This window comes from Oryzias melastigma, linkage group LG4, assembly GCF_002922805.2.
Source record: "Oryzias melastigma strain HK-1 linkage group LG4, ASM292280v2, whole genome shotgun sequence".
In the NCBI taxonomy this organism is placed as follows: Eukaryota; Metazoa; Chordata; class Actinopteri; order Beloniformes; family Adrianichthyidae; genus Oryzias; species Oryzias melastigma.
The window spans coordinates 7,600,574-7,624,523 of NC_050515.1; the positions used below are offsets into that span (position 1 = coordinate 7,600,574).

General features: G+C 39.3%; 1 protein-coding gene across 1 annotated transcript in view; it reads left to right on the forward strand.

Annotated features, from left to right (window-relative positions):
• fbn2b (fibrillin 2b) overlaps positions 1-23,950 on the forward strand; it is a gene marked incomplete in the record, with an annotated part of 93,244 nt that overhangs the window by 62,132 nt on the left and 7,162 nt on the right. The window contains 44 exon segments of the mRNA XM_024278609.2: positions 604-729; positions 855-974; positions 2,658-2,795; positions 4,697-4,747; positions 4,895-5,020; positions 5,099-5,326; positions 5,415-5,540; positions 5,624-5,752; positions 5,842-5,967; positions 6,377-6,502; positions 6,618-6,740; positions 6,824-6,949; positions 7,172-7,297; positions 8,354-8,476; positions 8,593-8,715; positions 9,132-9,257; positions 9,331-9,453; positions 9,534-9,656; positions 9,999-10,160; positions 10,237-10,305; positions 10,389-10,514; positions 10,610-10,735; positions 11,844-11,993; positions 12,077-12,148; positions 12,228-12,353; positions 13,211-13,336; positions 14,990-15,115; positions 15,197-15,313; positions 15,554-15,682; positions 15,753-15,872; positions 17,241-17,366; positions 17,443-17,595; positions 17,664-17,729; positions 17,820-17,945; positions 18,933-19,052; positions 19,146-19,268; positions 19,827-19,958; positions 20,044-20,169; positions 20,252-20,458; positions 20,545-20,670; positions 23,048-23,170; positions 23,271-23,387; positions 23,488-23,616; positions 23,726-23,845. Of these exon segments, the coding sequence (XP_024134377.1) occupies positions 604-729; positions 855-974; positions 2,658-2,795; positions 4,697-4,747; positions 4,895-5,020; positions 5,099-5,326; positions 5,415-5,540; positions 5,624-5,752; positions 5,842-5,967; positions 6,377-6,502; positions 6,618-6,740; positions 6,824-6,949; positions 7,172-7,297; positions 8,354-8,476; positions 8,593-8,715; positions 9,132-9,257; positions 9,331-9,453; positions 9,534-9,656; positions 9,999-10,160; positions 10,237-10,305; positions 10,389-10,514; positions 10,610-10,735; positions 11,844-11,993; positions 12,077-12,148; positions 12,228-12,353; positions 13,211-13,336; positions 14,990-15,115; positions 15,197-15,313; positions 15,554-15,682; positions 15,753-15,872; positions 17,241-17,366; positions 17,443-17,595; positions 17,664-17,729; positions 17,820-17,945; positions 18,933-19,052; positions 19,146-19,268; positions 19,827-19,958; positions 20,044-20,169; positions 20,252-20,458; positions 20,545-20,670; positions 23,048-23,170; positions 23,271-23,387; positions 23,488-23,616; positions 23,726-23,845 (5,532 nt within the window).

Genomic DNA, 23,950 nt, shown 5'->3' on the forward strand with positions numbered 1-23,950 from the left:
ATTTTCAGCTATCAGCTTCAGAGTTTTTAGCTATAAATTTCAGCATCTTCAGCTATCAGCACTAGCAGCTTCAGCATCTTCAGCTTACAGGATTCACACTAGCATTATCACAGGTAATGCTATATATCTAGTTCATAAAAAAAAGTTACAGTTTTAAAAATATAGTTTTAGAGTGTTCAGTAAATGTTTGTCCTGTTCAGCCCGTGACCTAAAGTGTGTTTTGGATTTTGACACCCTTGGAATAATAATAAAAAAAGAACATTTGTTCATATATTAAACTGCACAAAATCCCATGGTAATTTTCGGTTGCAGAGACACACTTTGATGCATGAATACCCCTAAAATCAGTGTAAATGTTAACGATAAATTCTTACTGTGTTTTCTGCAAAAGATTTAGAAAATTACACAAATTACAAACATTTTCTTCTTGTGTATAAAGAAACAAAATCAGATAAAAAAAAAACGTTTTGCCATTTTATCTCATTTTCGTTTGTATCATTTTTATTTTATTACATTTTTTGAATAATTTACAGATTATTGGCTGCTCAGAAGTATCTAAATAAATCAGTGATGATGGGGGATCTGTTTCCGTCTTTCCTGCAGACATCAACGAGTGTCTGGTGAACCGACTGCTCTGCGACAACGGTCTGTGCAGAAACACTCCGGGCTCCTACACCTGCACCTGTCCTAAAGGATACGTCTTCAAACCCGACTCAGAGACCTGTGAAGGTGAGCGCTGTCACACCTGGAGTTTATCTTTGGATCCCTTTTGCCACATGTTGCGTTTGATGTCAAACGTAGAGCTTGTTCGGAGAGCTCAGCTGACACGGGTCTGTGTTTGATTATTTCATCAGATATCAACGAGTGCGAGTCAAATCCATGCGTCAACGGAGCGTGCCGCAACGTGGCAGGATCCTTCCACTGCGAGTGCGCCCACGGCAGCAAGCTGGACCCCACCAACACCATCTGTGTGGGTAAGTCATCTGGACTAATGGGATCAAGTGATGCAGACTAAGCAAAAAAAATGTTTTTATGATCACATTTTTTAGAATTCTTAGGATTATTACAATCTAATTCACTCTGAAGAGGGTGTTTGTTCTTCTCTGTTTATTTTATTGTTGTCACAATAAGGGACCAACAGACTACTATTGGTAATCTGTCAGCTTCAGGATTCATTTTAAGATTCCACTTCCAGTTTGTAAATGTCTTAATGGATCAGGATATTTATCAGATTTCCTCCTGAGCTTTCAGATCCTCAGGTGCTGCTCTCTCTTAAGGTCGTGTCACACAAACACTATGTACATTTTCTACATTTACCATGTACGTGTTCCATGTCCATCATTCGTCGATGTGCTCAGACATCCGTCAAATATCTAGGTTAAGTTTTGAGACGTTCAACTTTTTTGTTTTGTTGAGAATTATGCAGATTATTCGTGATTTACGTAGTTTATGCACATAACTTTGTTTTTTTGTGACGTGATTCTTACGTGTTTCTTGCATTCGTCACTTGTTGATGTGCGCTGGTCAACGTGAATTCAGCTTTAAAATGTGTAAAATGTTTGTTCAGTTGAGAGCTACGTCGTATTTTACATAATTTACACATAAAGCTTACACAATTGGGGATGATTTTTGCGAGATGCACATGCGAAGTTGTGGCTTCTTGAATGTGTAACAGAGTTTTCATTCATGTACCACACACTTTTACATCATGGATACGACGCACATATCATGTTAAAATGACACAACTGACACACAAATCACCAATTAATTACACATAAACCACGCAATAATCACGCACAGTTCATGCATGACTCGCGTGTTGTTTGACGGGAGAGAGAAATGTAGAGAAATGGGCCAGAAAGCAGCAACGAGAGAACGGGAAGAAGACAGAAATGATCCACATCAATCAGGTTGTTCACACAGATCAAGACAATACTGCACATTTCATTAAAAACACACACTTTCTAAACATGTTAACCTTAAGTGGTCCTGCCTTGGCATCCACTGATAAACATTGTCTTCTAAATATCATGTAGAACAGATGTGTTGATCGTTCTGTTGTCCGTATAATTTCAACAAAGATATTTAACATTTCTGTATCCTTGTCCTTTAAATTATTATACTTTTTCCTTCCAGCAAAGTATTTATTTAAAATGGATGCAATCATTTATGAGGAGCTGAAAGATACTTAGCTGTACTGCATTAGCCGCTCTGTCAGACATTCAGACTTTTCACTGGTTTGGCTCGTTTCTGTTTAGAGCTCATGACTCAGTGAGAAACAGTTTGGAAAAGTGAAATGTGGTTTTGGATTTGGATGTGGTTACAGAGCAGAGGTGTCTGTCTTCCGCTATGACCGAACTCTTCAAAGGGATGCATAAACAGAGGATTACATGTTATCACTCATGGTTTAACGTGCAACCACAGACAGTTTGATGGCCGCTGAGACAGGAAAAGATGACGTTAGATAGTTTTGTGGCTAAATAAAACTATGTTTGACATCTGGAGCTGCAGTGTAGTGGTGTTGTGATGTTCCCTCTTGGATTTATCACATAAAATACATTGTTTTCTTCTCATTTCCACCAGTCTAGTCTATTTGTGAGTCGGATTTCTGTAACCAAAACTCTGTCTTTAACCGTGATTGCTCTTTGGTTTTGCAGACAGCATGAAGAGTACCTGCTGGCTCACTATACAGGATAACCGCTGCGAGGTCAACATCAACGGCGCCACGCTGAAGTCTGAGTGTTGCTCTACATTGGGAGCAGCCTGGGGAAGCCCCTGTGAGCCCTGTGAAATCGGTCAGTCCACACTCACCAGGTTCAAACAAGAGGTTTAGTACTTTACTTGTAGAATAAGTTATTTATTTTACTAATTCTAAGCAAAGGACTTTTTTTCATTTTTTTGTTCCTGATTGTAGTTCAAAACTAGTGTAACAGGTGGAAATGATTCATTTTATAAAGAGGTTTTTCTCTTCCATCAGATTCTGATTTTTTAGACCTTTTGAAACCTTTTCCTGATTTTTCTTAATCCTTGATATTCAAAAACCAAACTTATAATGTTCTATCTAAATATTTCTGTTTTAAATGTCGAAACTCAACATTTCGTTGGCCCAGAAATTCGATGGAAAAAACATGTTATTTTCAACAACTAGTCAATCTAGAAACACAGAAATCCAGCAAATCAAGTCAAGACATTGACGTGATATTGAATTAAAATATCTTGAATGTATTTTTTTTATTCCCGTGCTACAACTTTTTTGTTTTTTTGTAAATATGTGGCTTGTCTAATCTTTCTCATTTTTTGACCTATATACAAACTATCCACCTCTATTTCTATTTGTAATGCTGCTGAAACACTGGAATTTCCGCTCTATGCGGCAAATAAAAAATGATCTTATCTTCTCTTAAAAACAAGGTTTTAAATCTTTGTCACTTTAAAATAGTGGGCAGTATATGGGGCGATGTTATAACAAAATACAAACAGAGATAACTATCAAACTAAAGATTCAACGGAATTTCTAAAGGACAAATAATTCACTAACACCTGCGGAAAGATAATTAGAATTGATCTTTTATTAATTATCTACTTCTAATTATGTAAAATGAAGACATTTTTTAGTAAGTAGCAGACATATTGATTCAAGGCGTATGGAAATATTTTTAAGGCCGGCGAACAAAACTAGATTCTTGCACCCTATGAAGGACACTGCAGCTCACACGTCCATCCCCATTCAGCTCATGAAAATAATAAGAACTAGAGAAGTTGCATTATCTGCAACAATGGTAGTGTGAATGCTTTTTACTGAAAGTAGTCGCTGAAAATGATGATGCAATTTACTTTGATTACTGAAGGAATTTACTTAAAATACAAAAGCTTTTTAAAAGGTTTTAATAACCCAGCTTTTTGATTTTTTTTAAATAACTATAAAAGAGTGCTGAAGTTGGCCTAAATTTCTGAATAATTTGTAGTAAAATTGCTTTAAAATCCCTAATACATGCCGGTTTTGCAAAAATATTTAGGTTGCTAAAAATTAAGCTGAACTCAAAATTAGCCCAAAAAAACACTCATTAGATGCCAAATTAGTCAAAAAAAAAGCTAGCTCGTTGCTGAAATACTAGCTAAACTTAAAAATTGCCTAAAATTCCTCAGTAAATTAAATTATCTAAATACATTAGCATGTTGCTAAAATATTAGGTTAACTTTGAAGGTTACTATAACATGATAAAACTTATGCTATAAAAACATTTAAAGGCTTGTTGTTAATTTACTTCAAATGATGAATTTTAAGACTTTTTCAATCATTTCCTATTGGGATATTTTTGCTCAATATTTCAAAACCTGTAAAGTTTATGAATACCAAAAATACAAGCAGTAATGTCCTGAATGAGCAGAACGTTCTGAAAGTTTGATCGACTTTTTACATGCTGAAAAACATACAGAAGGAGCAGGAGAATCCCTGTAGTGTATATTGATTTTTCTATATTTTTTATTAAGCATCCACACAATTATACGTGACCCCTTAGTGGACAAATTCAACCTTAAAAATTTAGAGTTCAGCTTCTGAGAGTCAAATTCAGGCAGAAATTCTGGATAAGTTTGGGTGAAGAGATGTATTTTAACATTCCCACAAAAATTATAATCTCAAGGTCATATAAACTCCCTCCTGGACAACATGCTAACAGCATCTTGTTTTTTGCAGATACTGCGTGTTCTCGAGGGTTTGCTCGCATGAAGGGCCTGGTCTGTGAAGGTGACTTTCCTCATAAATGTGCACTTCTTACCTCACCCTGTGATTCTCATTCCATCTTTTAATGGAATGTGTAAATTGTCTCTAGTGTTCCATATTTTACTGGGTTTACATAAAGCAACCCCCTCTGTGTTCTTGTCTGTCCGTCAGACATCGATGAGTGTGAAGTTTTCCCTGGAGTTTGCACGAACGGACGATGTGTGAACACGCAGGGCTCCTTCCTCTGCGAGTGTGCCGAGGGTCTGACCCTGGACAGCACCGGTCGCACGTGTGTTGGTAAGAGAACCGCCGATAAACAGCAAACTTCAGAGAGTAGAAGCAGACATTTATCGGCTCTTTGGTGTTTTTTTTTAGACATGCGCAGTGAGCTGTGCTACAAGAAATGGCATGAAGACGAGTGCGGCGAGCCTTTGCCAGGAAAGTATCGCCTGGACATGTGTTGCTGCACTGTGGGGGCTGCCTGGGGGGTCGATTGTGAGGAATGTCCTAAAGAAGACACACCAGAATTTAAAGCTATTTGTCCTAGAGGGCCTGGCTTTGCTAACAGAGGAGATATCCTGACGGGAAGACCTTTCTACAAAGGTATCCCCGCTCCCTCTGTTCCCCAGAGTGCTTCTATTTGTTCACATTTTAGTGAAGTTGGTCTTTAATTTTTTTTCTTCTTTTCAAGATGTGAACGAGTGTAAGGTGTTCCGCGGGCTGTGCACTCATGGAAATTGCAGAAACACCATCGGCAGCTTCAAATGTCGCTGCAACAGCGGCTTCACCCTCACTGCTGAGGAGAGGAACTGCACAGGTTTGAGCGGGACACTGAGGAAACGTCTTCCTGTCACTCACAGGGAACTTTATAGTGATCGGTCGCCCGGCTGTGTGTTTCAGACATAGACGAATGCCGCATTTCCCCTGACCTGTGCGGCCATGGCACATGCGTCAACACACCTGGAAGCTTTGAGTGCGAGTGCTTTGAGGGATATCAGAGCGGCTTCATGATGATGAAGAACTGCATGGGTAAGTCTGAAGTACTTTTACAGGCAACGATGCATACAAAATGAAAACTTGTTCATTTTTCATACTTTTTTTCCCTTTTTTGATTGTAGATATTGATGAATGCGAGACAAACCCTGCACTGTGTTTTGGAGGAACCTGCCTGAACACTGATGGAAGTTATGAGTGTGAATGTCCTTCTGGTTACCTGCTCAGTAGTGAAGGATCTGTTTGTGAAGGTAAGGCTTCCAACCGCATCCATATGGGCGGATTTACTGTGTGTTTCCTAGTATTTAAAAGACCCACTCTGATAAAATAGTGTAGCTGGAAAGCATGAAGATACTGAGTGACACATGAAAAGCTACGCAGCAAAGAATCGGACAGCAAAAAACATAAAAATAATAACTTAAATGTTATATATCTTTAGCTCCTTCTGTGTTATTGAGAGAATCTGAGCTTCAAAAAACCACATTGTTAGATGACGCAGTAGGCTATTTTGCTAGACTGGTGACTACACTTAAACGGCATAATCATGATTAAAAGACCACTGGGAACGATTTTAAAATGAATCAAAAGATAATCAGAGTGGGTCTTTAAAAAATGTTCATTAATTGAAACAGATGCAAACTTTCTCTTTTGCTGGATCAGATATGAACGAGTGTCAGCTGAGTGACAACTTGTGCAAAAATGGACAGTGTGTCAACATGCCGGGGACCTACCAGTGCTCTTGTGACACCGGTTACCAGGCAACCCCAGACCGACAGGGCTGCGTGGGTAAGTGGAGAGGATTTCTATTGCTACCTATATAAACTTCAGATCTGGAGAGAAAACAAATCTGCCGTCTGTTGTCTTTATCAATGTTGAGATCTCCTCATTTAAATCACTGCAGATATTGACGAGTGCACCATCATGAATGGAGGCTGTGAGACCCACTGTACCAACTCGGAGGGCAGCTATGAGTGTAGCTGCACAGAAGGATACGCTCTGATGCCGGATCTCAGGACGTGTTCAGGTGATGAAACAGCCAATGTGGTTTGTTTAAAGTCAGACCTGCTTTACCACAAACTAAACTCAACCTCTCCGTTCTCCAATTAGATATTGATGAGTGTGAGGAGACTCCAGACATCTGTGATGGAGGCCAGTGCACCAACATCCCCGGTGAATATCGCTGTCTGTGTTTCGATGGATTCATGGCCTCCATGGACATGAGGACCTGCATCGGTAAGACAACTGAAAAAGCTACTTTTGAAACCTGCAATCCCATCCCTCTCTTTCCTTTGACACATTCCTTGATTCATTCTGACTTCTATCCCGACACAGATGTGTTGTTTTTGTTTTTCCTTTTGACATCTGTGGGACTGTTGCTGTCAGACTCAGTTTCAGTCACTGTGATCTCTGCTGCGGCAACGCTCTTATGGAATCCGTCTATTCCTGTCTGTCCAGATGTGAATGAATGCGATTTGAACCCAAACATCTGTCTCCATGGCGACTGTGAGAACACCAAAGGCTCCTTCATCTGCCACTGTCAGCTGGGATACTTTGTCAAAAAAGGATCAACGGGCTGCACAGGTAGAGAAGTGAACTGTTGATCACTGAGGCGGTTCATCCATGCATGCAGTCACTTCAGGTCAATGTTGCTAAAATTAAATGATTAAGGATGCTTGAAATGATTCAAAACACATCTAAGAAAGTATGAGTTTGGAAAACACAACTAAAACACTTAAAAAGATAAATATGTATTAAATGTTTAATCCTAATAACATCAAATGCAGATTTTACCTATGCAAATTTGTTAGATTTTAGATTTCAGCGGGGGCGGAGCTACAGGGGATAAGAGTGGTCAGCTGCCCGCCTCAAAAAAAAATTCCTCCCCAAATTTTTGCATCCATATTAGTATCATAATTGACAAAGACATTTAGAAAACATGTTTTTAAAAATATTGATTGTGTCTATTATTCATCAAGGTAATTTTTTTTTCTCCAAAAATTGAAATATTAAAAAAATAATAATTCTGGTTAGTAATGGATGGACCAGATAGTAACTGGTGTCCATCTGGTTAGTAGCAATAACTTTTTTTTAACTTCAATATTTTTTTACGGAGCCCCTAAGAATTTTTAGAAAAAAAAATGTAGACTTCAATTTATTTTACTTAAATTTTTTTATGGAGCGCCTAAGTATTTTTAGGAAAAAGATTTTTTGTAAACTTCAATTTTTTTTTACGGAGCCTTTAAGTATTTTTTGGAAAATGTTTCTTTTTTTTTTCTTTTTCGAAACTTCAATTTCATTCACAGAGGCACCTAAGTATTTTTAGACCAAAAAAACATTTTTAAATTATTTTGGTTTTTACAGAATTCTTATGCATGTTTACTTCCATTTTTTTTTTTTTTTTTTTCCTTTAATGTCCCTTTAGGGGCTCCGTAGCAAGGCAATAATACGCAGCAGAAACAAAAACTGTTTTTGTTTTTTTAATTTCTTGGGTAGTTAAAGGGTTAGGCATTACAAAAATTACAGAATCAATGTTTTAAATAAACCTACAAAGAAAGGTGTCCAAAGAAATTTGTGTGGTTGTGCAGAAAATTGTGTTCCTACTTTAAGGTTTTTTTGACTGATCAATCTTGTTTGAAGACATCGACGAGTGTGAGATCGGAGCTCATAACTGTGACATGCACGCCGCCTGTTTCAACGTACCTGGAAGCTTCAAATGCCGCTGCCAGGCGGGCTGGGTCGGGGACGGGATCAAGTGTGTGGGTGAGAACAAACTCAAACGTTTCACCTATGATTTCATTTGCAGCCCAGTTGTAATATAAAAAGATAATAAGTAAAATGAATTGAGTTCTGTTGGGGTTGTTTCCCTCCTCCTGCAGACCGAGACGAATGCTCTCTGGAAGACAACAGTTGCCACCACAATGCCGACTGTGTCAACACTCCAGGGTCGTACAGGTGCATGTGCAAAGACGGCTTCAACGGAGATGGCTTTACGTGCTCAGGTTAGATCAGTTTTCTGAACCCGCCTAATTCCTCTCGAGGTTATGGGGTTGCTGGAGCCTATCCTAGCCACCGTTGGGTGAAGGCAGGGTACTACGGAGAGATAGTAGATTAATCTAATTTGTGTGCATAATGCTTGTTTTGTAACTCATAAAATTCAATTATCTGCGTAACTTTATTCTTTATAACTATTCACGTACAAAAATTACAAGAAGCAATTTACACACAACTTAAAATGACAACCGTTTGAAATTAACTACGCACACAAATCTTTAAAAAAACTAGAAGAGTTGCATTATCAGCAATAATGCTGGTGTGAATGCTTTTTGCTGAAAGTAGTTGCTGAAGCATTTTTTTTGGAAAAAGTGACGCAATTCTGAAGGGATTTGCTTTAAACACGCGTGTTCCTCTGCTGCAGACATGGATGAGTGTGCAGACAACGTGAACCTCTGCGAGAACGGCCAGTGTCTGAACGCTCCGGGAGGCTACCGCTGCGAGTGCGAGATGGGCTTCACTCCCACGGAGGACAGCAAAGCCTGTCAAGGTGCATCCTCGCGTTTCCCAGTTTGTCGTCCATTTTGGTTCTCCAACCTAACAGCTTATCTTCTCTGCCACAGACATCGATGAGTGCAATTTCCAGAACATCTGTGTTTTCGGGACTTGCCAGAACCTTCCGGGGATGTTCCGCTGTGTGTGCGATGACGGTTACGAACTGGACCGCAGTGGAGGAAACTGCACTGGTAGGTTTTGTTTATTGTAGCCTAAACTGCAAATAAGCGAGCATCTTCACAGAGTTCTGCGTGTGGGGCGTGTCCTGCAGATATCAACGAGTGTGCCGACCCTGTGAACTGCATCAACGGGATTTGTGTCAACACTCCAGGGAGCTATTTGTGTAACTGTCCAGGAGACTTTGAGCTCAACCCCACTGGTGTGGGCTGTGTGGGTGAGTCCAACTCAGATTTCTTTAACAAGTGTGTAACTGTTAAATGCATCAATAAAAGATCATTTTATCTGAAAAGGTATATTATGACCCTATGAATAATTTAAAAAAATTGTTTAAATTGCTATGATTTTATTGATTTTTCTATAGCCAAACAGGGAAATATGCAAACAAAATATGTTAATAAAATATTTTTTTGGATGATGGTTCCTTTCTACACTTCTACATGTACAAATCCTCATGATAGTAAGAATTAAGACATCTCAGAACGTTCGTGCCTGAAGATGGAGATTCAAATATATCCTACAGGTTAAAGATAGACAAACTCATTTTTCTAATTTCCAGACAACCGTGTTGGAAACTGCTACCTGGACATTCTTCCCCGTGGCGATGGAGGACTGTCCTGCGCCGCAGAGGTCGGCGTCGGTGTGACCCGTGCTTCCTGTTGCTGCGCCAAGGCAGTAGCTTGGGGGAACCCGTGCGAACTCTGCCCGCCTCCCAACTCCAGTACGATTCATTGATTCATTCTATTGTTGTGACATAATACAGCTCCTGTTTGAGAAATGATTTTGTTTGTCTTTAGCCGAATACAAGACTCTGTGCCCAGGAGGGGAGGGGTTTAGACCTAATCCTATTACCGTCATCCTGGAAGGTAAATCAGATGGTTATTTTTTTAATAACAGCTTCTCCACACAAAGATGAAATTTAAAAAGTTTTTCTAAAACCGTTTTTCAGATATTGACGAGTGCCAGGAGCTGCCAGGTCTGTGCCAAGGTGGAAACTGCATCAACACCTTTGGTAGTTTCCAGTGTGAGTGTCCAGCCGGCTACTATCTCAATGAAGACACTCGCATCTGTGAAGGTACCGCCTCTTTTTATTCCAGCGATCACATGTCAGAGCAAACCAACCAGAACCTCTTCTTACTTTATCATCTAACGTGTGTTCTGTGTTTGCAGATATTGATGAATGTGTGACGCACATCGGTATTTGTGGTCCGGGAACTTGCTACAACACTTTTGGAAACTACACCTGTGTCTGTCCGCCTGAATACATGCAGGTCAACGGAGGAAACAACTGTATGGGTGAGTGGTCCAGACCTGATCCACCACAGGGTGTTAAGGCCGTGTCACACTACACAATTTGTGGTGTAGAATTACTCATATTTTACGTAGTTTATTCGGAAATATTACGGAAATCAATTGTGCATGATTTCTATGAGATACATCCGCAAATTTGTGGCTTTCCACGACCATTTCATTTATGTCCAACAGACTTTTCATGATTGTATCACTGATGTGTAACTAGGGCTGGGTTGATAAAATCAATTAGAATCAATTTAAGCTTAATAGATCAATAATCAATTAATAAAAATATAGATCGCTTTAGCAGATAAAGCTAAAGTCTGCTAGCTTGATGCTAACGTTTAATGGGATTTCCCATAGGACGGCTAATGCTAACGCTCAGACGATCTAAACATACTTTGCTGACTAAACGAACATCTTTATATACTCACAGGCATAAACTTTCCAAACTATTTTAAGAAAATGTTTTTAAAGTAACTTTTGTATGGAGCTAAATAGGAGCCAATATTATATGAAATAAATCAATAAAAAGCAGAGTTTCCTTGCTAGAACAGGCTAGATCAGAGTTTTGAACACGCGGTTTGTACACGATAAAACTGCTTTTTACATCCATCTTGGGACAACTTCAGACTATGATAGTACAGATTACTGATCGTAATTATTACAGCTCTAGGAGTCAGTGAATGCACCGGTACTGAAGTTCCCACCCTCATCAATTTTGATTGGTCCTCATGTTAGCCCCACCCCAATGCGCCTCAAGGGGGCCAAAAGTTTTGTAACAGAAACTTTCAGATTTGAAAACGGAAAAAAAAGAGTTGAAAGTGAAAAAAAAGTTTTGAAATTGACATTTTGAGTTTTTAAACCTAAAAAACTGAACATTTGAAGCTGAACATAACTAAGTTTATTTTCGAATAACAAAAAGCTTTGGACATTTATATTTTTTTTTTGGCCAAACACCAATCTTAAAATTTTGTGCTGGCCACCTGCAAGTTTGCCCATTTTTGGCTCGCACACAGCCCGTATCCCCCCATAAGGGCAGCTGTGACTAAAGCTAATATATTTGATTATTTTTAATCAGACTCATAATTGTTTTCTGGTTACGTTGCAGACATGAGGAAGAGTGTCTGCTACCGCAACTTCAACGATACCTGTGAGAACGAGCTCTCCTTCAACATGACCAAGAAGATGTGCTGCTGCGCCTATAACGTGGGGAAAGCTTGGAACAAGCCGTGTGAGGCCTGTCCCACTCCTGCCACCAGTGAGCCTTAAAAAAAAAACAAAAAAAACTCAAACCCACATTTTTAATTCCTGTTAATAACTGCTTTGTCCGGATTCCTCCAGTTGAGTACCAGCTGCTGTGTGGTAACCAGGCTCCTGGCTTCATCATTGACATCCACACTGGCAAACCAATCGGTAATGTTTCCCCAAACAGCCCTTCACTGCCCAGATTGACCCTCTTCTGTGTTCCAATACAACTGATGGTTCTGTTTAGATATCGATGAATGCAGGGAGATCCCAGGAATCTGTGCGAACGGCGTGTGCATCAACCAGATTGGCAGTTTCCGCTGTGAATGCCCAATGGGTTTCAGCTACAACAACATTTTACTGATTTGTGAAGGTAAGTTCAAATCTCCACAAAATGGGATCTTTTTCTTTCAGATTATTTCAGTAGAAAAAGGTGTTGTCATTTAGATACCGATCTACAGCACAATCTAAGATGATTATTGTTCTATAATATTTCTGTAAACGGGAAAATAGTTCAAGTCTGACATTTTACTGTATGTATATTCATGAAAATCTTATATATTTTTGTATGTTAAACATTTTTTACAAAATAATTAAAACCGGCTTTTTTTGCCCTTTAAACCTTATGCTGCTGTTGTGAATACATTTGCCCCATCTGAGATCAATAAATAATCTTTTCTTTTAGAGTTCAGGATTGTGTGCAACTTAGGTAAAATTATAGTTCAAAAAGATAAGATTTCTTACATTAAAACATCCAGGACAGTTTTAGGGAAAAAATTATATAGTCAGGTAAAGGGAACTTTTTATTTTTTGATGTAAAAGTGGGCGATTAAAATGAAAGTTGGGTAATAAGCCACCTAGAAGTAACTTGTTCAATTCTTAGTTTTTACAAACATAAAAGTAACAGTTGCTCCTTTTTTAGCTCACGTTGTTTTTTTCAGTAACCAGGATTTGCAAATGACTCCCATAAAGATTATATTTGTGTTTTCTGTCAGTCTTTTAGTAAATTATACCAACATATGCACAAACCAAAGAAATGCGCATATTTTATAGATGAGGAGAACTTTTACAAGTGGTTCATTCATGGGAGTTAATGCTTCTTTTTGTTTTGACTTATCTTGTGAGTAAATCCAGTGATTTTAGATGCGAAAAGGCCTGTTAGAGCAACGAAGAACCTGCTAGCAGTTCTTTGACTTAACAATTATTGAGCTGTTTCCCTTTCTTCTTTAGATATTGATGAATGCAACAGCGGAGACAACTTGTGCCAGCGCAACGCCAACTGCATCAACATTCCCGGCAGTTACCGCTGCGAGTGCTCTCCAGGATTCAAACTGTCTCCGAGCGGCGCCTGTCTGGGTAAGTCCAGACCTGTCGGCAGGTTTTAGAAAAAGCAGTGTTTAAAGTCTCACTTCATTCACCTTTTGATCCATTTTCAAGCAGGAAGCTGGCGGTCCACCGATTGTAGCACCTTTAGACACTGTTACATATAGAAGCCGAAAACGGCCTGCCCTACTTTTTTTCCTTTTTGATCGTTTATTTGTTATAACGAGAAACGATGTTCGTTTTTTTTGTTATTACGAGATAAAGAACCTCTCTCCCTTTGCTGCACAGAGACGTCAAGACTTTATCTTATTTAAGTCTATTTTTTGTGGTCAACAACAAAAACAGCAGAAGTAAACACTTTCCAAAAAGTTGTTTTTAAGTCATTTTATTTTAATTATTAGTGGATTTTCGCTCTTTAAACATCTCAATTCCATCTCATGCCCCACCCACCTCTCTTTGTTTTCCTAAAACCTCATAGCAAACAGCATGGCAGGGATTCCAGGTAGAAAGATTGACGCGGTGAGCTGACAGGCGGAGCAGGCAGACTTGAAGGCAGAGCAGGCAGACTTGAAGGCAGAGCAGGAAGATTCGAAGGCAGAGCAGGCAGACTTGAAGGCAGAGCAGCCAGACTTGAAGGCAGAGCAGTCAGACTTGAAGGCAGAGCTGGCAGACTTGAAGGCAGAGCTGGCAGACTTGAAGGCAGAGCAGGCAGACTTGAAGGCAGAGCAGGCAGACTTGAAGGCAGAGCAGGCAGACTTAAAGGCAGAGCAGGCAGATTTGAAGGCAGAGCAGGAAGACTTGAAGGCAGAGCAGGCAGACTTGAAGGCAGAGCAGGCAGACTTGAAGGCAGAGCAGGCAGACTTGAAGGCAGAGCAGGGATTTCGGAGCTGAATGTCAGATCAGGACCGGGAATCTGGACATTGGGCTTTGAGGCCGTGAAGAATCTGACAGGGTAAGGCTGGAGAGGCAAGGTATAAGTAGCTGGCAGAACTGGTGAGGCAGATGAGCAATCAGGGCAGCTCAGCAAGGCAGAGAAAGGACTGGCTGAGTGGAGCTCAGGCATAACAACTACAAGCTTTTTTAAGCAGCATTTTGTATGGTCTGCTCCTGAATCACAACAATTTGAATAAACATAAACTCAGAAATACAATTTTAAGCTTCAATCTCTTTATATATGCTTTACATCATCAGAAAAAGGCTAGACATAGAAAAACAAAAATTAGTTTGCTGAAGTGGGTCTTTAGAGATCTAAAATCCTTTTAAATGACCACTTTATTTAAAATTTAATTTGAATTCAAATAAATAAAATGTACAGACTTTAACCAACTTGAGCTTAAACTATTTGTAAGGGGATGGACATTTGTGGGAAAGTTAGTCATTTTTTTAACCATTTTTGAAAGGAGTTGATGTGGTCCATATTGGAAATTAAAACTGAAAGCTTCATTTGCAGGATACACTTATATTTTCTTGCTGTCTTTTTATTTTTTACTACATTTTGAAACTAATAGTTTTGTTATGATTCAAACAAATGCGGATATTTTCATAAATACATTTGGTTGCATTATCTTTCCCTTTTTGCTCTCATTTTGGATCAGAAAGTGTTGTAAGTTTAAGTTTCTTCTTTATATCCACCTCAAAACTGAGATGTGCGACATGGCTCTTCACAATCGAATATTTCGTCTGCAGATCGTAACGAGTGCCAGGAGATTCCTAACGTGTGCAGTCATGGAGAGTGCATCGACACACAGGGCAGCTACCGCTGTCTGTGCCACAATGGCTTCAAGGCCACCGCCGACCAGACCATGTGCATGGGTAGGAACGGAGGACGGGGTTGTAATAACCACCAGTGGAGCATTTTCAGTAGAAAAAAATCGTGTTTTGTTTGTGTTTCAGACATCGACGAGTGTGAGAGGCAGCCGTGTGGAAACGGTACCTGTAAGAACACGGTGGGATCCTACAACTGCCTCTGTTTCCCCGGATTCGAGCTCACTCACAATAATGACTGCATGGGTACGGAGTAATTACTGGACTGCTTCTCAAAAGCCGTTTCCTTTAAAGGCCAACAGCTCGACAAAGGTTTAGGCGTCATATAAGATTGCCCCTTTGTCTTTATTTAAACACGCTGCCCTTTTCTGTTTCGTCATTCCATTTTATTTTTATTTTCCTTTGTTTCACAAACATGTTTGACTCCATCTTTCGCTCTTAAAAATGTTTTAAAGCCAAGACATTTTTTGAACATTGACCTCACAGACATCGACGAGTGCAGCGCCCTCCAAGGCCAAGTGTGCAGGAACGGACAGTGCATCAACGAGCTCGGCTCCTTCCAGTGTCTCTGCCATGAAGGTTATGAAAACACACCTGACGGGAAGAACTGTATCGGTGAGTCACCGAGCCATAAAACTACTTTGCAATGTGGAACATGCGTATTTCAGCATTTTTCCTCCTGCAGACATCAACGAGTGCCTGAGCTTTCCTGGAACATGTTCTCCTGGAACCTGCCAGAACCTGGATGGGTCTTTCAGGTGTATCTGCCCGCCTGGCTATGAGGTGCAGAATGAGCAGTGTATAGGTGAGACAAAGCTCCAATTGAGTGGATGAATTCCAAAGCACACGAAAAAAAAAAAAAAAAAAAAGTCAAACCCAAAACGAACCATTCAGTAACATTCGGAGATGTAGTGTAAGCAAAGACATAGAGCATGGATGTCAAACTCAATCACATAAGGGGCCAAAATCCAAAACACAGCTTAGGTCATGGACCGAACAGGATAAACATTTATTGAACAAACTGAGACTAGATTATTAAAACCGTAACTAATTATGAACTAGATATACAGCATTACCTGCAATAATTGTAGTGTGAATGCTGTAAGCGGAATTTGGTTGCTGAAGATGCTGAAATTAATAGCTAAAAACGCTGAAGCTGATAGCTGAAGATGCTGAAATTATTCACTGAAAACACTGAAGCTGAAAGCTGAAAACACTGAAGCTGATCAGATAAAATATTGACCTAAATATTTATATATATATATCTTATCCAAAACAGCTAGCATGTAGCTTACAAAATAGCTAAATTTCAAAATAGCCTAAAATATTAAAAAAGGCCTAAATAGCCAAAACAGCAAGCATCTAAATATTGACCTAACTCCAAAACAGCTAGCGTGTACCCGAAATATTAGCCAAACTTCAAAATAGCCCGAAAAAATCCTAAATCAGCAAAACAGCTAGCATGTAGCTGAAATATTAAACTCCAACATGGAATAAAAAAATAACAAAAAAAAAGTCTAAATCGGCCAAAACGGCTACCTTGTAGCTGAAATACTAGCTAAAAAGAAAAATGGAGTAAAAAAAATGAAAAGCCTAATTTAGCCAAAACAGCTAGAATGAAGCTGAAATACTAGTTAAACAGCAAAATGGACTAAAAAAATGAAAAAAGCCAAAATTAGCCAAAACAGCTAGCATGTGGCTGAAATATTAAACTCCAACATAGAATAAAAAAATAACAAAAAAAAGTCTAAATCGGCCAAAACGGCTACCTTGTAGCTGAAATACTAGCTAAAAAGAAAAATGGAGTAAAAAAATGAAAGAACTTATTTAGCCAAAACAGCTAGCATGTAGCTGAAATATTAGCTAAACTCCAAAATAGCCTAAAAATCTTAGTAAATTCCAAAATAGTCCAAAAAGCTAGAAAATGCTGATTAGTAAAAACCTCAAACAAAAATATGAACAATATAAAGATAGAAATATTATTCCAGAGTAAATTCACTGAAACCTTAAAGAACTTTCAATATTTTACTCTCCATAAAATGTACATTTTATCGAAATAATACAAGTTAGAAATGAGCGTGAGATAACATCGGGCCATTAATGCCGGATCCGGCCCCCGGGCCTTGACTTTGACACATGTGACATAGAGTTTCTTCATATTCTTTCTCTCCAGACATCAATGAATGTGATGTGGAGCCCAACATCTGCCAGTTTGGCACCTGCACCAACACACCTGGCAGCTTCCAGTGCTCCTGCCAGCCGGGTTTCGTGCTCTCCGATAACAAACGGCGCTGCTACGGTGAGAGAAGCTGCGGGTGTTTGCTTGATTAAACGTGCGATATTGTAACCGCTGACAGAACTGTTTCCCATTTCAGACACCAGAGAGAGCTTCTGCTTCACCAAATTCGAAGGAGGAAAATGCACCGTGCCCAAAGCCTTCAACACCACCAAGGCCAAGTGCTGCTGCAGCAAGATGCCTGGAGAGGGCTGGGGATTCCCCTGCGAACTGTGCCCAAACCAGAACGATGGTGTGCACTCCTGACCCGCTTTCTGTGTACACACACTTATATTTGTTTAATTCTTTGTTATTTTACAGCTGCGTTTAACACGTTGTGTCCATTCGGGCACGGAGCTTTACCGGGACCGGATGACGCTCGCGAGGGTGAGTCTTGGATTGCCGGCACTTTATGCAAGAAGAAGTCAAATTATTTTCAATGAAAAACAAAATGTAAAACTGAATATCTTAATGTAGATATGAACGAGTGTCTGGAAAACCCTGGAATCTGCCAGAATGGGATCTGCATTAACACAGACGGTTCGTTTCGATGCGAATGCCCGTTCGGATACAACCTGGATTTCACTGGAGTCAATTGTGTCGGTAAGGCTTTCGAGTGAAATGCGGAGTTTTAGTGGCTGGAGTGGTAAATAAATATAATAATTAATAAAAATAAAATAATAAATTAATAATTAACAAATTAATTGCAAACATGGAAAAAATTAATCGCGATTAACTGTGGGAATGCTTCAAAGCATTCAATCTAAGGTGATTCTCCTGATCCTTTCCGTACATTTTTTGGCACGTAAAACTCAATCACACTTTCAACGATTTCGGTCATCTTGGTATCAAAACGTTCAGCTCGTTCAGGAAATTACTGCTTGTACTTTTAGTATCATAAACCTTATACTTTTTGAAATATTAAGCAAAATATGACCGAAAAACTTCAATAACTTTTTAAACTTTGAAACTTATGAACTTCTGTACATACTTACAGCTATAGAGAAACTATTCAAACTTTAAGATGTTTAAGAACTACTGGGCTTTTAGGGTAATTTGGAATTTAGCTTTTATTTTAGCAACATGCCAGCTGTTTTTGGCTTTTTCCTATTTTCTTCGGCAAATTTGAAGTTTAGCTAATATTTTAGTATTATGCCAACGGTTATGGCAAAATTAGACATGTTTTCAGTTTTTTTAGGCTAATTTGGAGATTAACTAATATTTTAACATCATGCTCTCCGCTCTAGGGTTGCCTTGACAATGCGCCAAGTAGTCCGCCTTTTGTGAAAAAACGATCAAATCCAAGAAAAATAGCAAGAATAAAGCACTAAAAATTGATTGAATATTTATTTTATTTTATAAGTGACCATGTATAAATGTGATAATGCCGACAGTGTTTTAACGCATGGAAGTCTAAATCGTTCGAGGCAAAGCAAAAGACTGTTTTTTTCTTTGACCATTCACATTCCTACTTTAATCGTTTACTTGTTCCAGAAAGTTTCACCAAAGTGAATCAAACTCTGATGCAAAATCTGCTAAATTAGTTCAAGTATTTCCATGTTTTCTCATCCGACTCATGTCTTTGTTTAGACACGGATGAGTGCTCCATAGGAAACCCATGTGGAAATGGGACCTGCACCAATGTTGTGGGGGGGTTCGAGTGCTCCTGCCAGGAGGGTTTTGAACCAGGACCCATGATGACTTGTGAAGGTCAGCGGTTGACAATCAGTTACTGTCTAGATGACGTGAAATGAGAGTTATTTAAACCTCTGCGTTTCCTTTGTCACTTTGAATTCTTTCCAGATGTCAATGAGTGCTCCCAGAATCCTTTGCTTTGTGCCTTCCGCTGTGTTAACACCTTTGGGTCCTATGAGTGCATGTGTCCTGCTGGATATGTGCTGCGAGACGACCAGCGCATGTGTAGAGGTAAGAAGATTTCTGAATGTCATTGTCCTCTTCCTGCTCTTAACCTTTAACACAAAATCTTTTACATACTGTCACTTTTCAACCATTAACACAATCAACACAATTCCAGCAGAATCAGATACCGGTTCCGCATTCGTTACCTCATCCCAAAGATTGGGGGCCTGTGAATTAATGGGAGCAGCCAGCACCTCAAAAAGCGCCGAGTGGGGGACACCAGAACTGTCAAAAGTAATGCGTAGGGGGCCCGAAACATACGTCCACGTATAATGAGATGGGTGTCAGAATATGTAGGAGGAGCATGTTAACAAAAGGCTGATGGGACAGTAGCAGAGGCTGACATCTACCAACAGTACCGCTCACAAATCAGAGGCAAATTTTCCAATAAGCTTTGCAGATTATATTTCTTAAAAAAATATTTTGTCTAAAAAATGTAGAATGATAATTAAAATACCACTTGGAACAATTTTACATTAGAAAAAAAATATTGTTGGAGTGTAAATAAAAATACTGTGAATGTAAACATTCTTCAAATATTTGCATGTAATCGTCCTTTAATAGACCAGGACGAGTGCTCAGAGGGAATGGATGACTGCGAATCCAAAGGCATGACCTGTAAGAACCTGATCGGTACCTTCATGTGTATCTGCCCGGCTGGGATGCAGCGGCGGCCAGATGGTGAAGGGTGTATGGGTGAGTAAAAACGACTTTCTTTACCTGCATTTGTGCTGTAGTTCCGTCTCCTCATCCCATCATCCTTTGCTCCGAACTCTGGCAGACCTGAACGAATGCCGTGCCAAACCTGGAATCTGCAAGAATGGGCGCTGTATCAACACAGTGGGCAGCTACCGCTGTGAGTGCAATGACGGCTTCGAGCCAAGCTTGACGGGAACTGAATGCATTGGTAAGTTGAAGCACCGTCTCTGCAGAAGAAGCTCCAACAGTGGGAACCAGTCAAACACCCGCCCTCTTTTCCTCTCATTTAGACAACAGGAAAGGCTTCTGCTACACAGAGGTTCTGCGGACCATGTGCCAGCAGTCCTCCACCAACAGAAACAGCGTGACGAAGTCGGAGTGCTGCTGCAACGTGGGTCGAGGCTGGGGTCCACAGTGTGAACTCTGCCCTCTACCGGGCACCGTACAATACAAGAAGATGTGCCCACTCGGACCTGGATACACCACCGATGGTCGAGGTGAGGAAATCAAACAAAAAGGTCGTAATTCAGAATCATCTCTGAAAGATTCTGAGAGACAAATGAAAATGTCTCCGTTTTGACAGACATCAACGAATGCCAGGTGATGCCGGATCTGTGTCGGAACGGCCAGTGCATCAACACCATCGGATCTTTCCGCTGCCACTGTAACATCGGATACAAAGCCGACTTCACGGCAACGTCCTGTGTTGGTACGACTCCGGGGAGTCACATGGGTTGTCTGAATTCACTCACTACTCCATAACCCGATGGGTGGTGGGGGGGTGGGGGTCTAAAACTTGACCGAAAGGCTGAACCAGAAGTGTGAAGTGTTTTTGTCAACCCCCCTCATAAGAGAAGGAAAAAGAATGGAATCTAAAGAAAACCCTGCTTTCATTTTGATTGAAAATAGTGCTGCCACAAACGATTATATTAACATTCGACTAATCACTGATTATTTTTTTCAGATTAGTTGATTTATTGGGTCGTGCACAAAGTAGATGTAAAACAAACATCTTAACCATCATTAGCTTTATACTAACTGAAAACTAAATATATTCACACTAGCATTATCTGCGATAATGCTAGTGTGAATGCTGTAAGCGGAATTTGGCTGCTGAAGATGCTGAAATTGATAGCTGAAAACAATAAAGCTGATAGCCAGCTAAAATATTGGTTAAATGCTAAATTAGCCTAAAAACTAAAAAAGCCTAAGTTAGCCAAAACAGCTAGCATGTAGTTGAAATATTAGCTTAAACTCCAAAACAGCCTAAACTGCAAAAAATCAAAAAATTTCCAAAATAGCTAGCATGCAGCTAAGATATTAGCTTAACTCCAAATTGGCCTTAAAAAAAACAAACAAAAAAGCCTAAATTAGCCAAAACAGCCAGCATGTAGCTGAATTATTAGCTAAACTTCAAATTAGCCCCCAAAAAAGAAACGAAGAAAGCTTAAATCAGCCAAAATAGCTAGCATGTCGCTAAAATATTAGCTTAACTCCAAAAAAAGCCTAAAAACTGAAAAAATCCTACATTGGCCGTAACAGCTAGCATGTAGCTGAAATATTAGCTAAACTCTAAAATACCCTAAAAATCCTGAATAAATGTCAAAATAGTCCAAAAAGCTAGCAAAACTTTCAACTTTACTACATTCTGACTCCATATAATATAAAGTAACGACTAATAGACTTTTAATAAGTTGTCGACAATTTTAATAATCGACTAGTCATTGATTAGCCCTAATTGAAAACAAAATGATACATTTTAAAACTGAACATTTTAGATATTTTATTTCAAAATTGTGACTTTTGCTCTCCTCATACTGCAAATTACACCAATAAGTTGATGTCCCTCGGAGAAAAACTCAAATTAGAGAAATGCTGAGTTAATTTTGTGCGGGAAAACCCACAATAACATTAAAAAAAAGCCAACAAATCTTTCAACACGACATGAACGTAGAATAACTTTCTGGAGGTCAGTGTGTTTATAGTGCACCATCTATGACACATGTGTCATGTGCCCTCCAGGTAATTATATTTTATTGTTATTAATGGCCCAATTCATAATTATGTTAAAAAGTTACATTTTTAACGTTTCAAAAATTGGCATTCTGATAGCTTTTTGGATTATTTTGGCATTTACTAAGACTTTTTAGGCTATTTTGAATTTTAGCTAATATTTCAGCTACATGCTAGCTGTTTTGACTAACCTAAGGTTGTGTCCTCAATGTACAGAGATCTTGGTGAAGATAATATTCTTATAAAATAATTTTAAACTCTGGTATTTTAACCAAAATATAGATCTCAGATCTGTTTTTTTTTTTTTGCTTAATTTCTAATATATATAACTCTTTTACAAAATAATTAAATAAAAAGTAAATGTTGGCTGGCTCTGTGCCTTCAGTCTATCAAACTGCCATGTATTTGAATACAATTACTCGATACCATAACTGGTATCTGATTCATAAGTTTCATTTAAAAAAATTTACAGAAATATATAAAAGTTCCCTGCATATTTGTCCTGTTTTAAACTAGTTTCTAGCATTTTCCATTCCCATTAAACATGGCCGCTAGCATTAGCGAGTTAGCTTTCATACACTTCACATTACAAAATTCCTCACAACAAACGTTTCAACTCGAACTACATTAACCCCTGTTGTCTGTGAAACATTCAGGCACAATGTTTGCTCATTATTTTTTACACTTAGTGATTACTAACCTGTTAGTTGGAACAGAAGAACAGTGCACGTTTTGATATGCTAATAGCATTTGGTAGCATTTTATCAAGAGGATTTGTTCTTCCTCTGGTGCGCCTTCATTCCACTGCGCTGCCACCTAGCGGACAGTTCGGGAATTACAGTAACTCAAAAGAGTTGGAAACGAAACTCTGTAAATAAAAATGACAGTAAGTAAATTAAAGTAAAACTTTTAAACTATTTTCCAATCCTCTACATGATTAAGTTCGACACCCTGCCCTAAAAAGTGCTCAAAGTAGTGAGTGAATTCAAACATTGATGGTTTAAGCCTTAAAATGTAACTTTTGCCTCTTAGCTTCAACCCTTACTTTTTTTTTTTGTTTTTTTTTTTGCCAGATATGGATGAGTGCTCTCTGTCTCCAAAGCCCTGTAACTTCCTGTGTAAAAACACAGAGGGCAGCTACATTTGCTCCTGCCCCAGAGGATACACCCTGCAGCCAGATGGCAAGACATGCAAAGGTAAAGGCGTTCTCCTAAACTGAGAATAAGCTTAATTTAATGGTCAAGTATAGTACTACACATGTTCAATTGTTACTGTGTTTTCTCGTTTCCCCTTAAGATCTGGATGAATGCTCAACCAAGCAGCACAACTGCCAGTTCCTCTGTGTGAACACCATCGGAGGCTTCACCTGCAAGTGTCCTCCAGGCTTTAGTCAGCACCAGACTGCCTGTATCGGTGAGAACAAAAGCCTAAAATACTGAATGTTTAGTGATTTCCCTAATAATAAATATATATATATTTTACTTTACATTGTGGGTTTTTGTGTTCTTTGCAGACAACAATGAGTGTGCGGCCCCCAACGGTGTGTGTGGATCCCGGGCTTCGTGCATAAACACTCCCGGGAGTTTCAACTGTGAATGCTCTAAAGGTTTCTCATTGGACAACACAGGAATAGAGTGCGAAGGTGAGCAAAAGAAACCACTATTATAAGATCTGCTTAGTTTACTTGGAAAAAAAAAGTTATTTTATCTTCTAAAAGGTTTCCGAAGATAAAAGTTGTCTGTCCTCCTTAGATGTGGATGAGTGCAGCAGTAACCATCGCTGCCAGCACGGCTGTCAGAACATGATGGGAGGTTACCGCTGTGGCTGTCCTCAGGGCTACGTCCAGCACTACCAGTGGAACCAGTGTGTGGGTGAGTAACCGACCCTCGAACACGCAGAGGAACATTTATGTCATTGACACTTTAGGTCAGGGGTCTCAAACTCAAATCAGCCGGGGGCCGCTGGAGACAGAATCT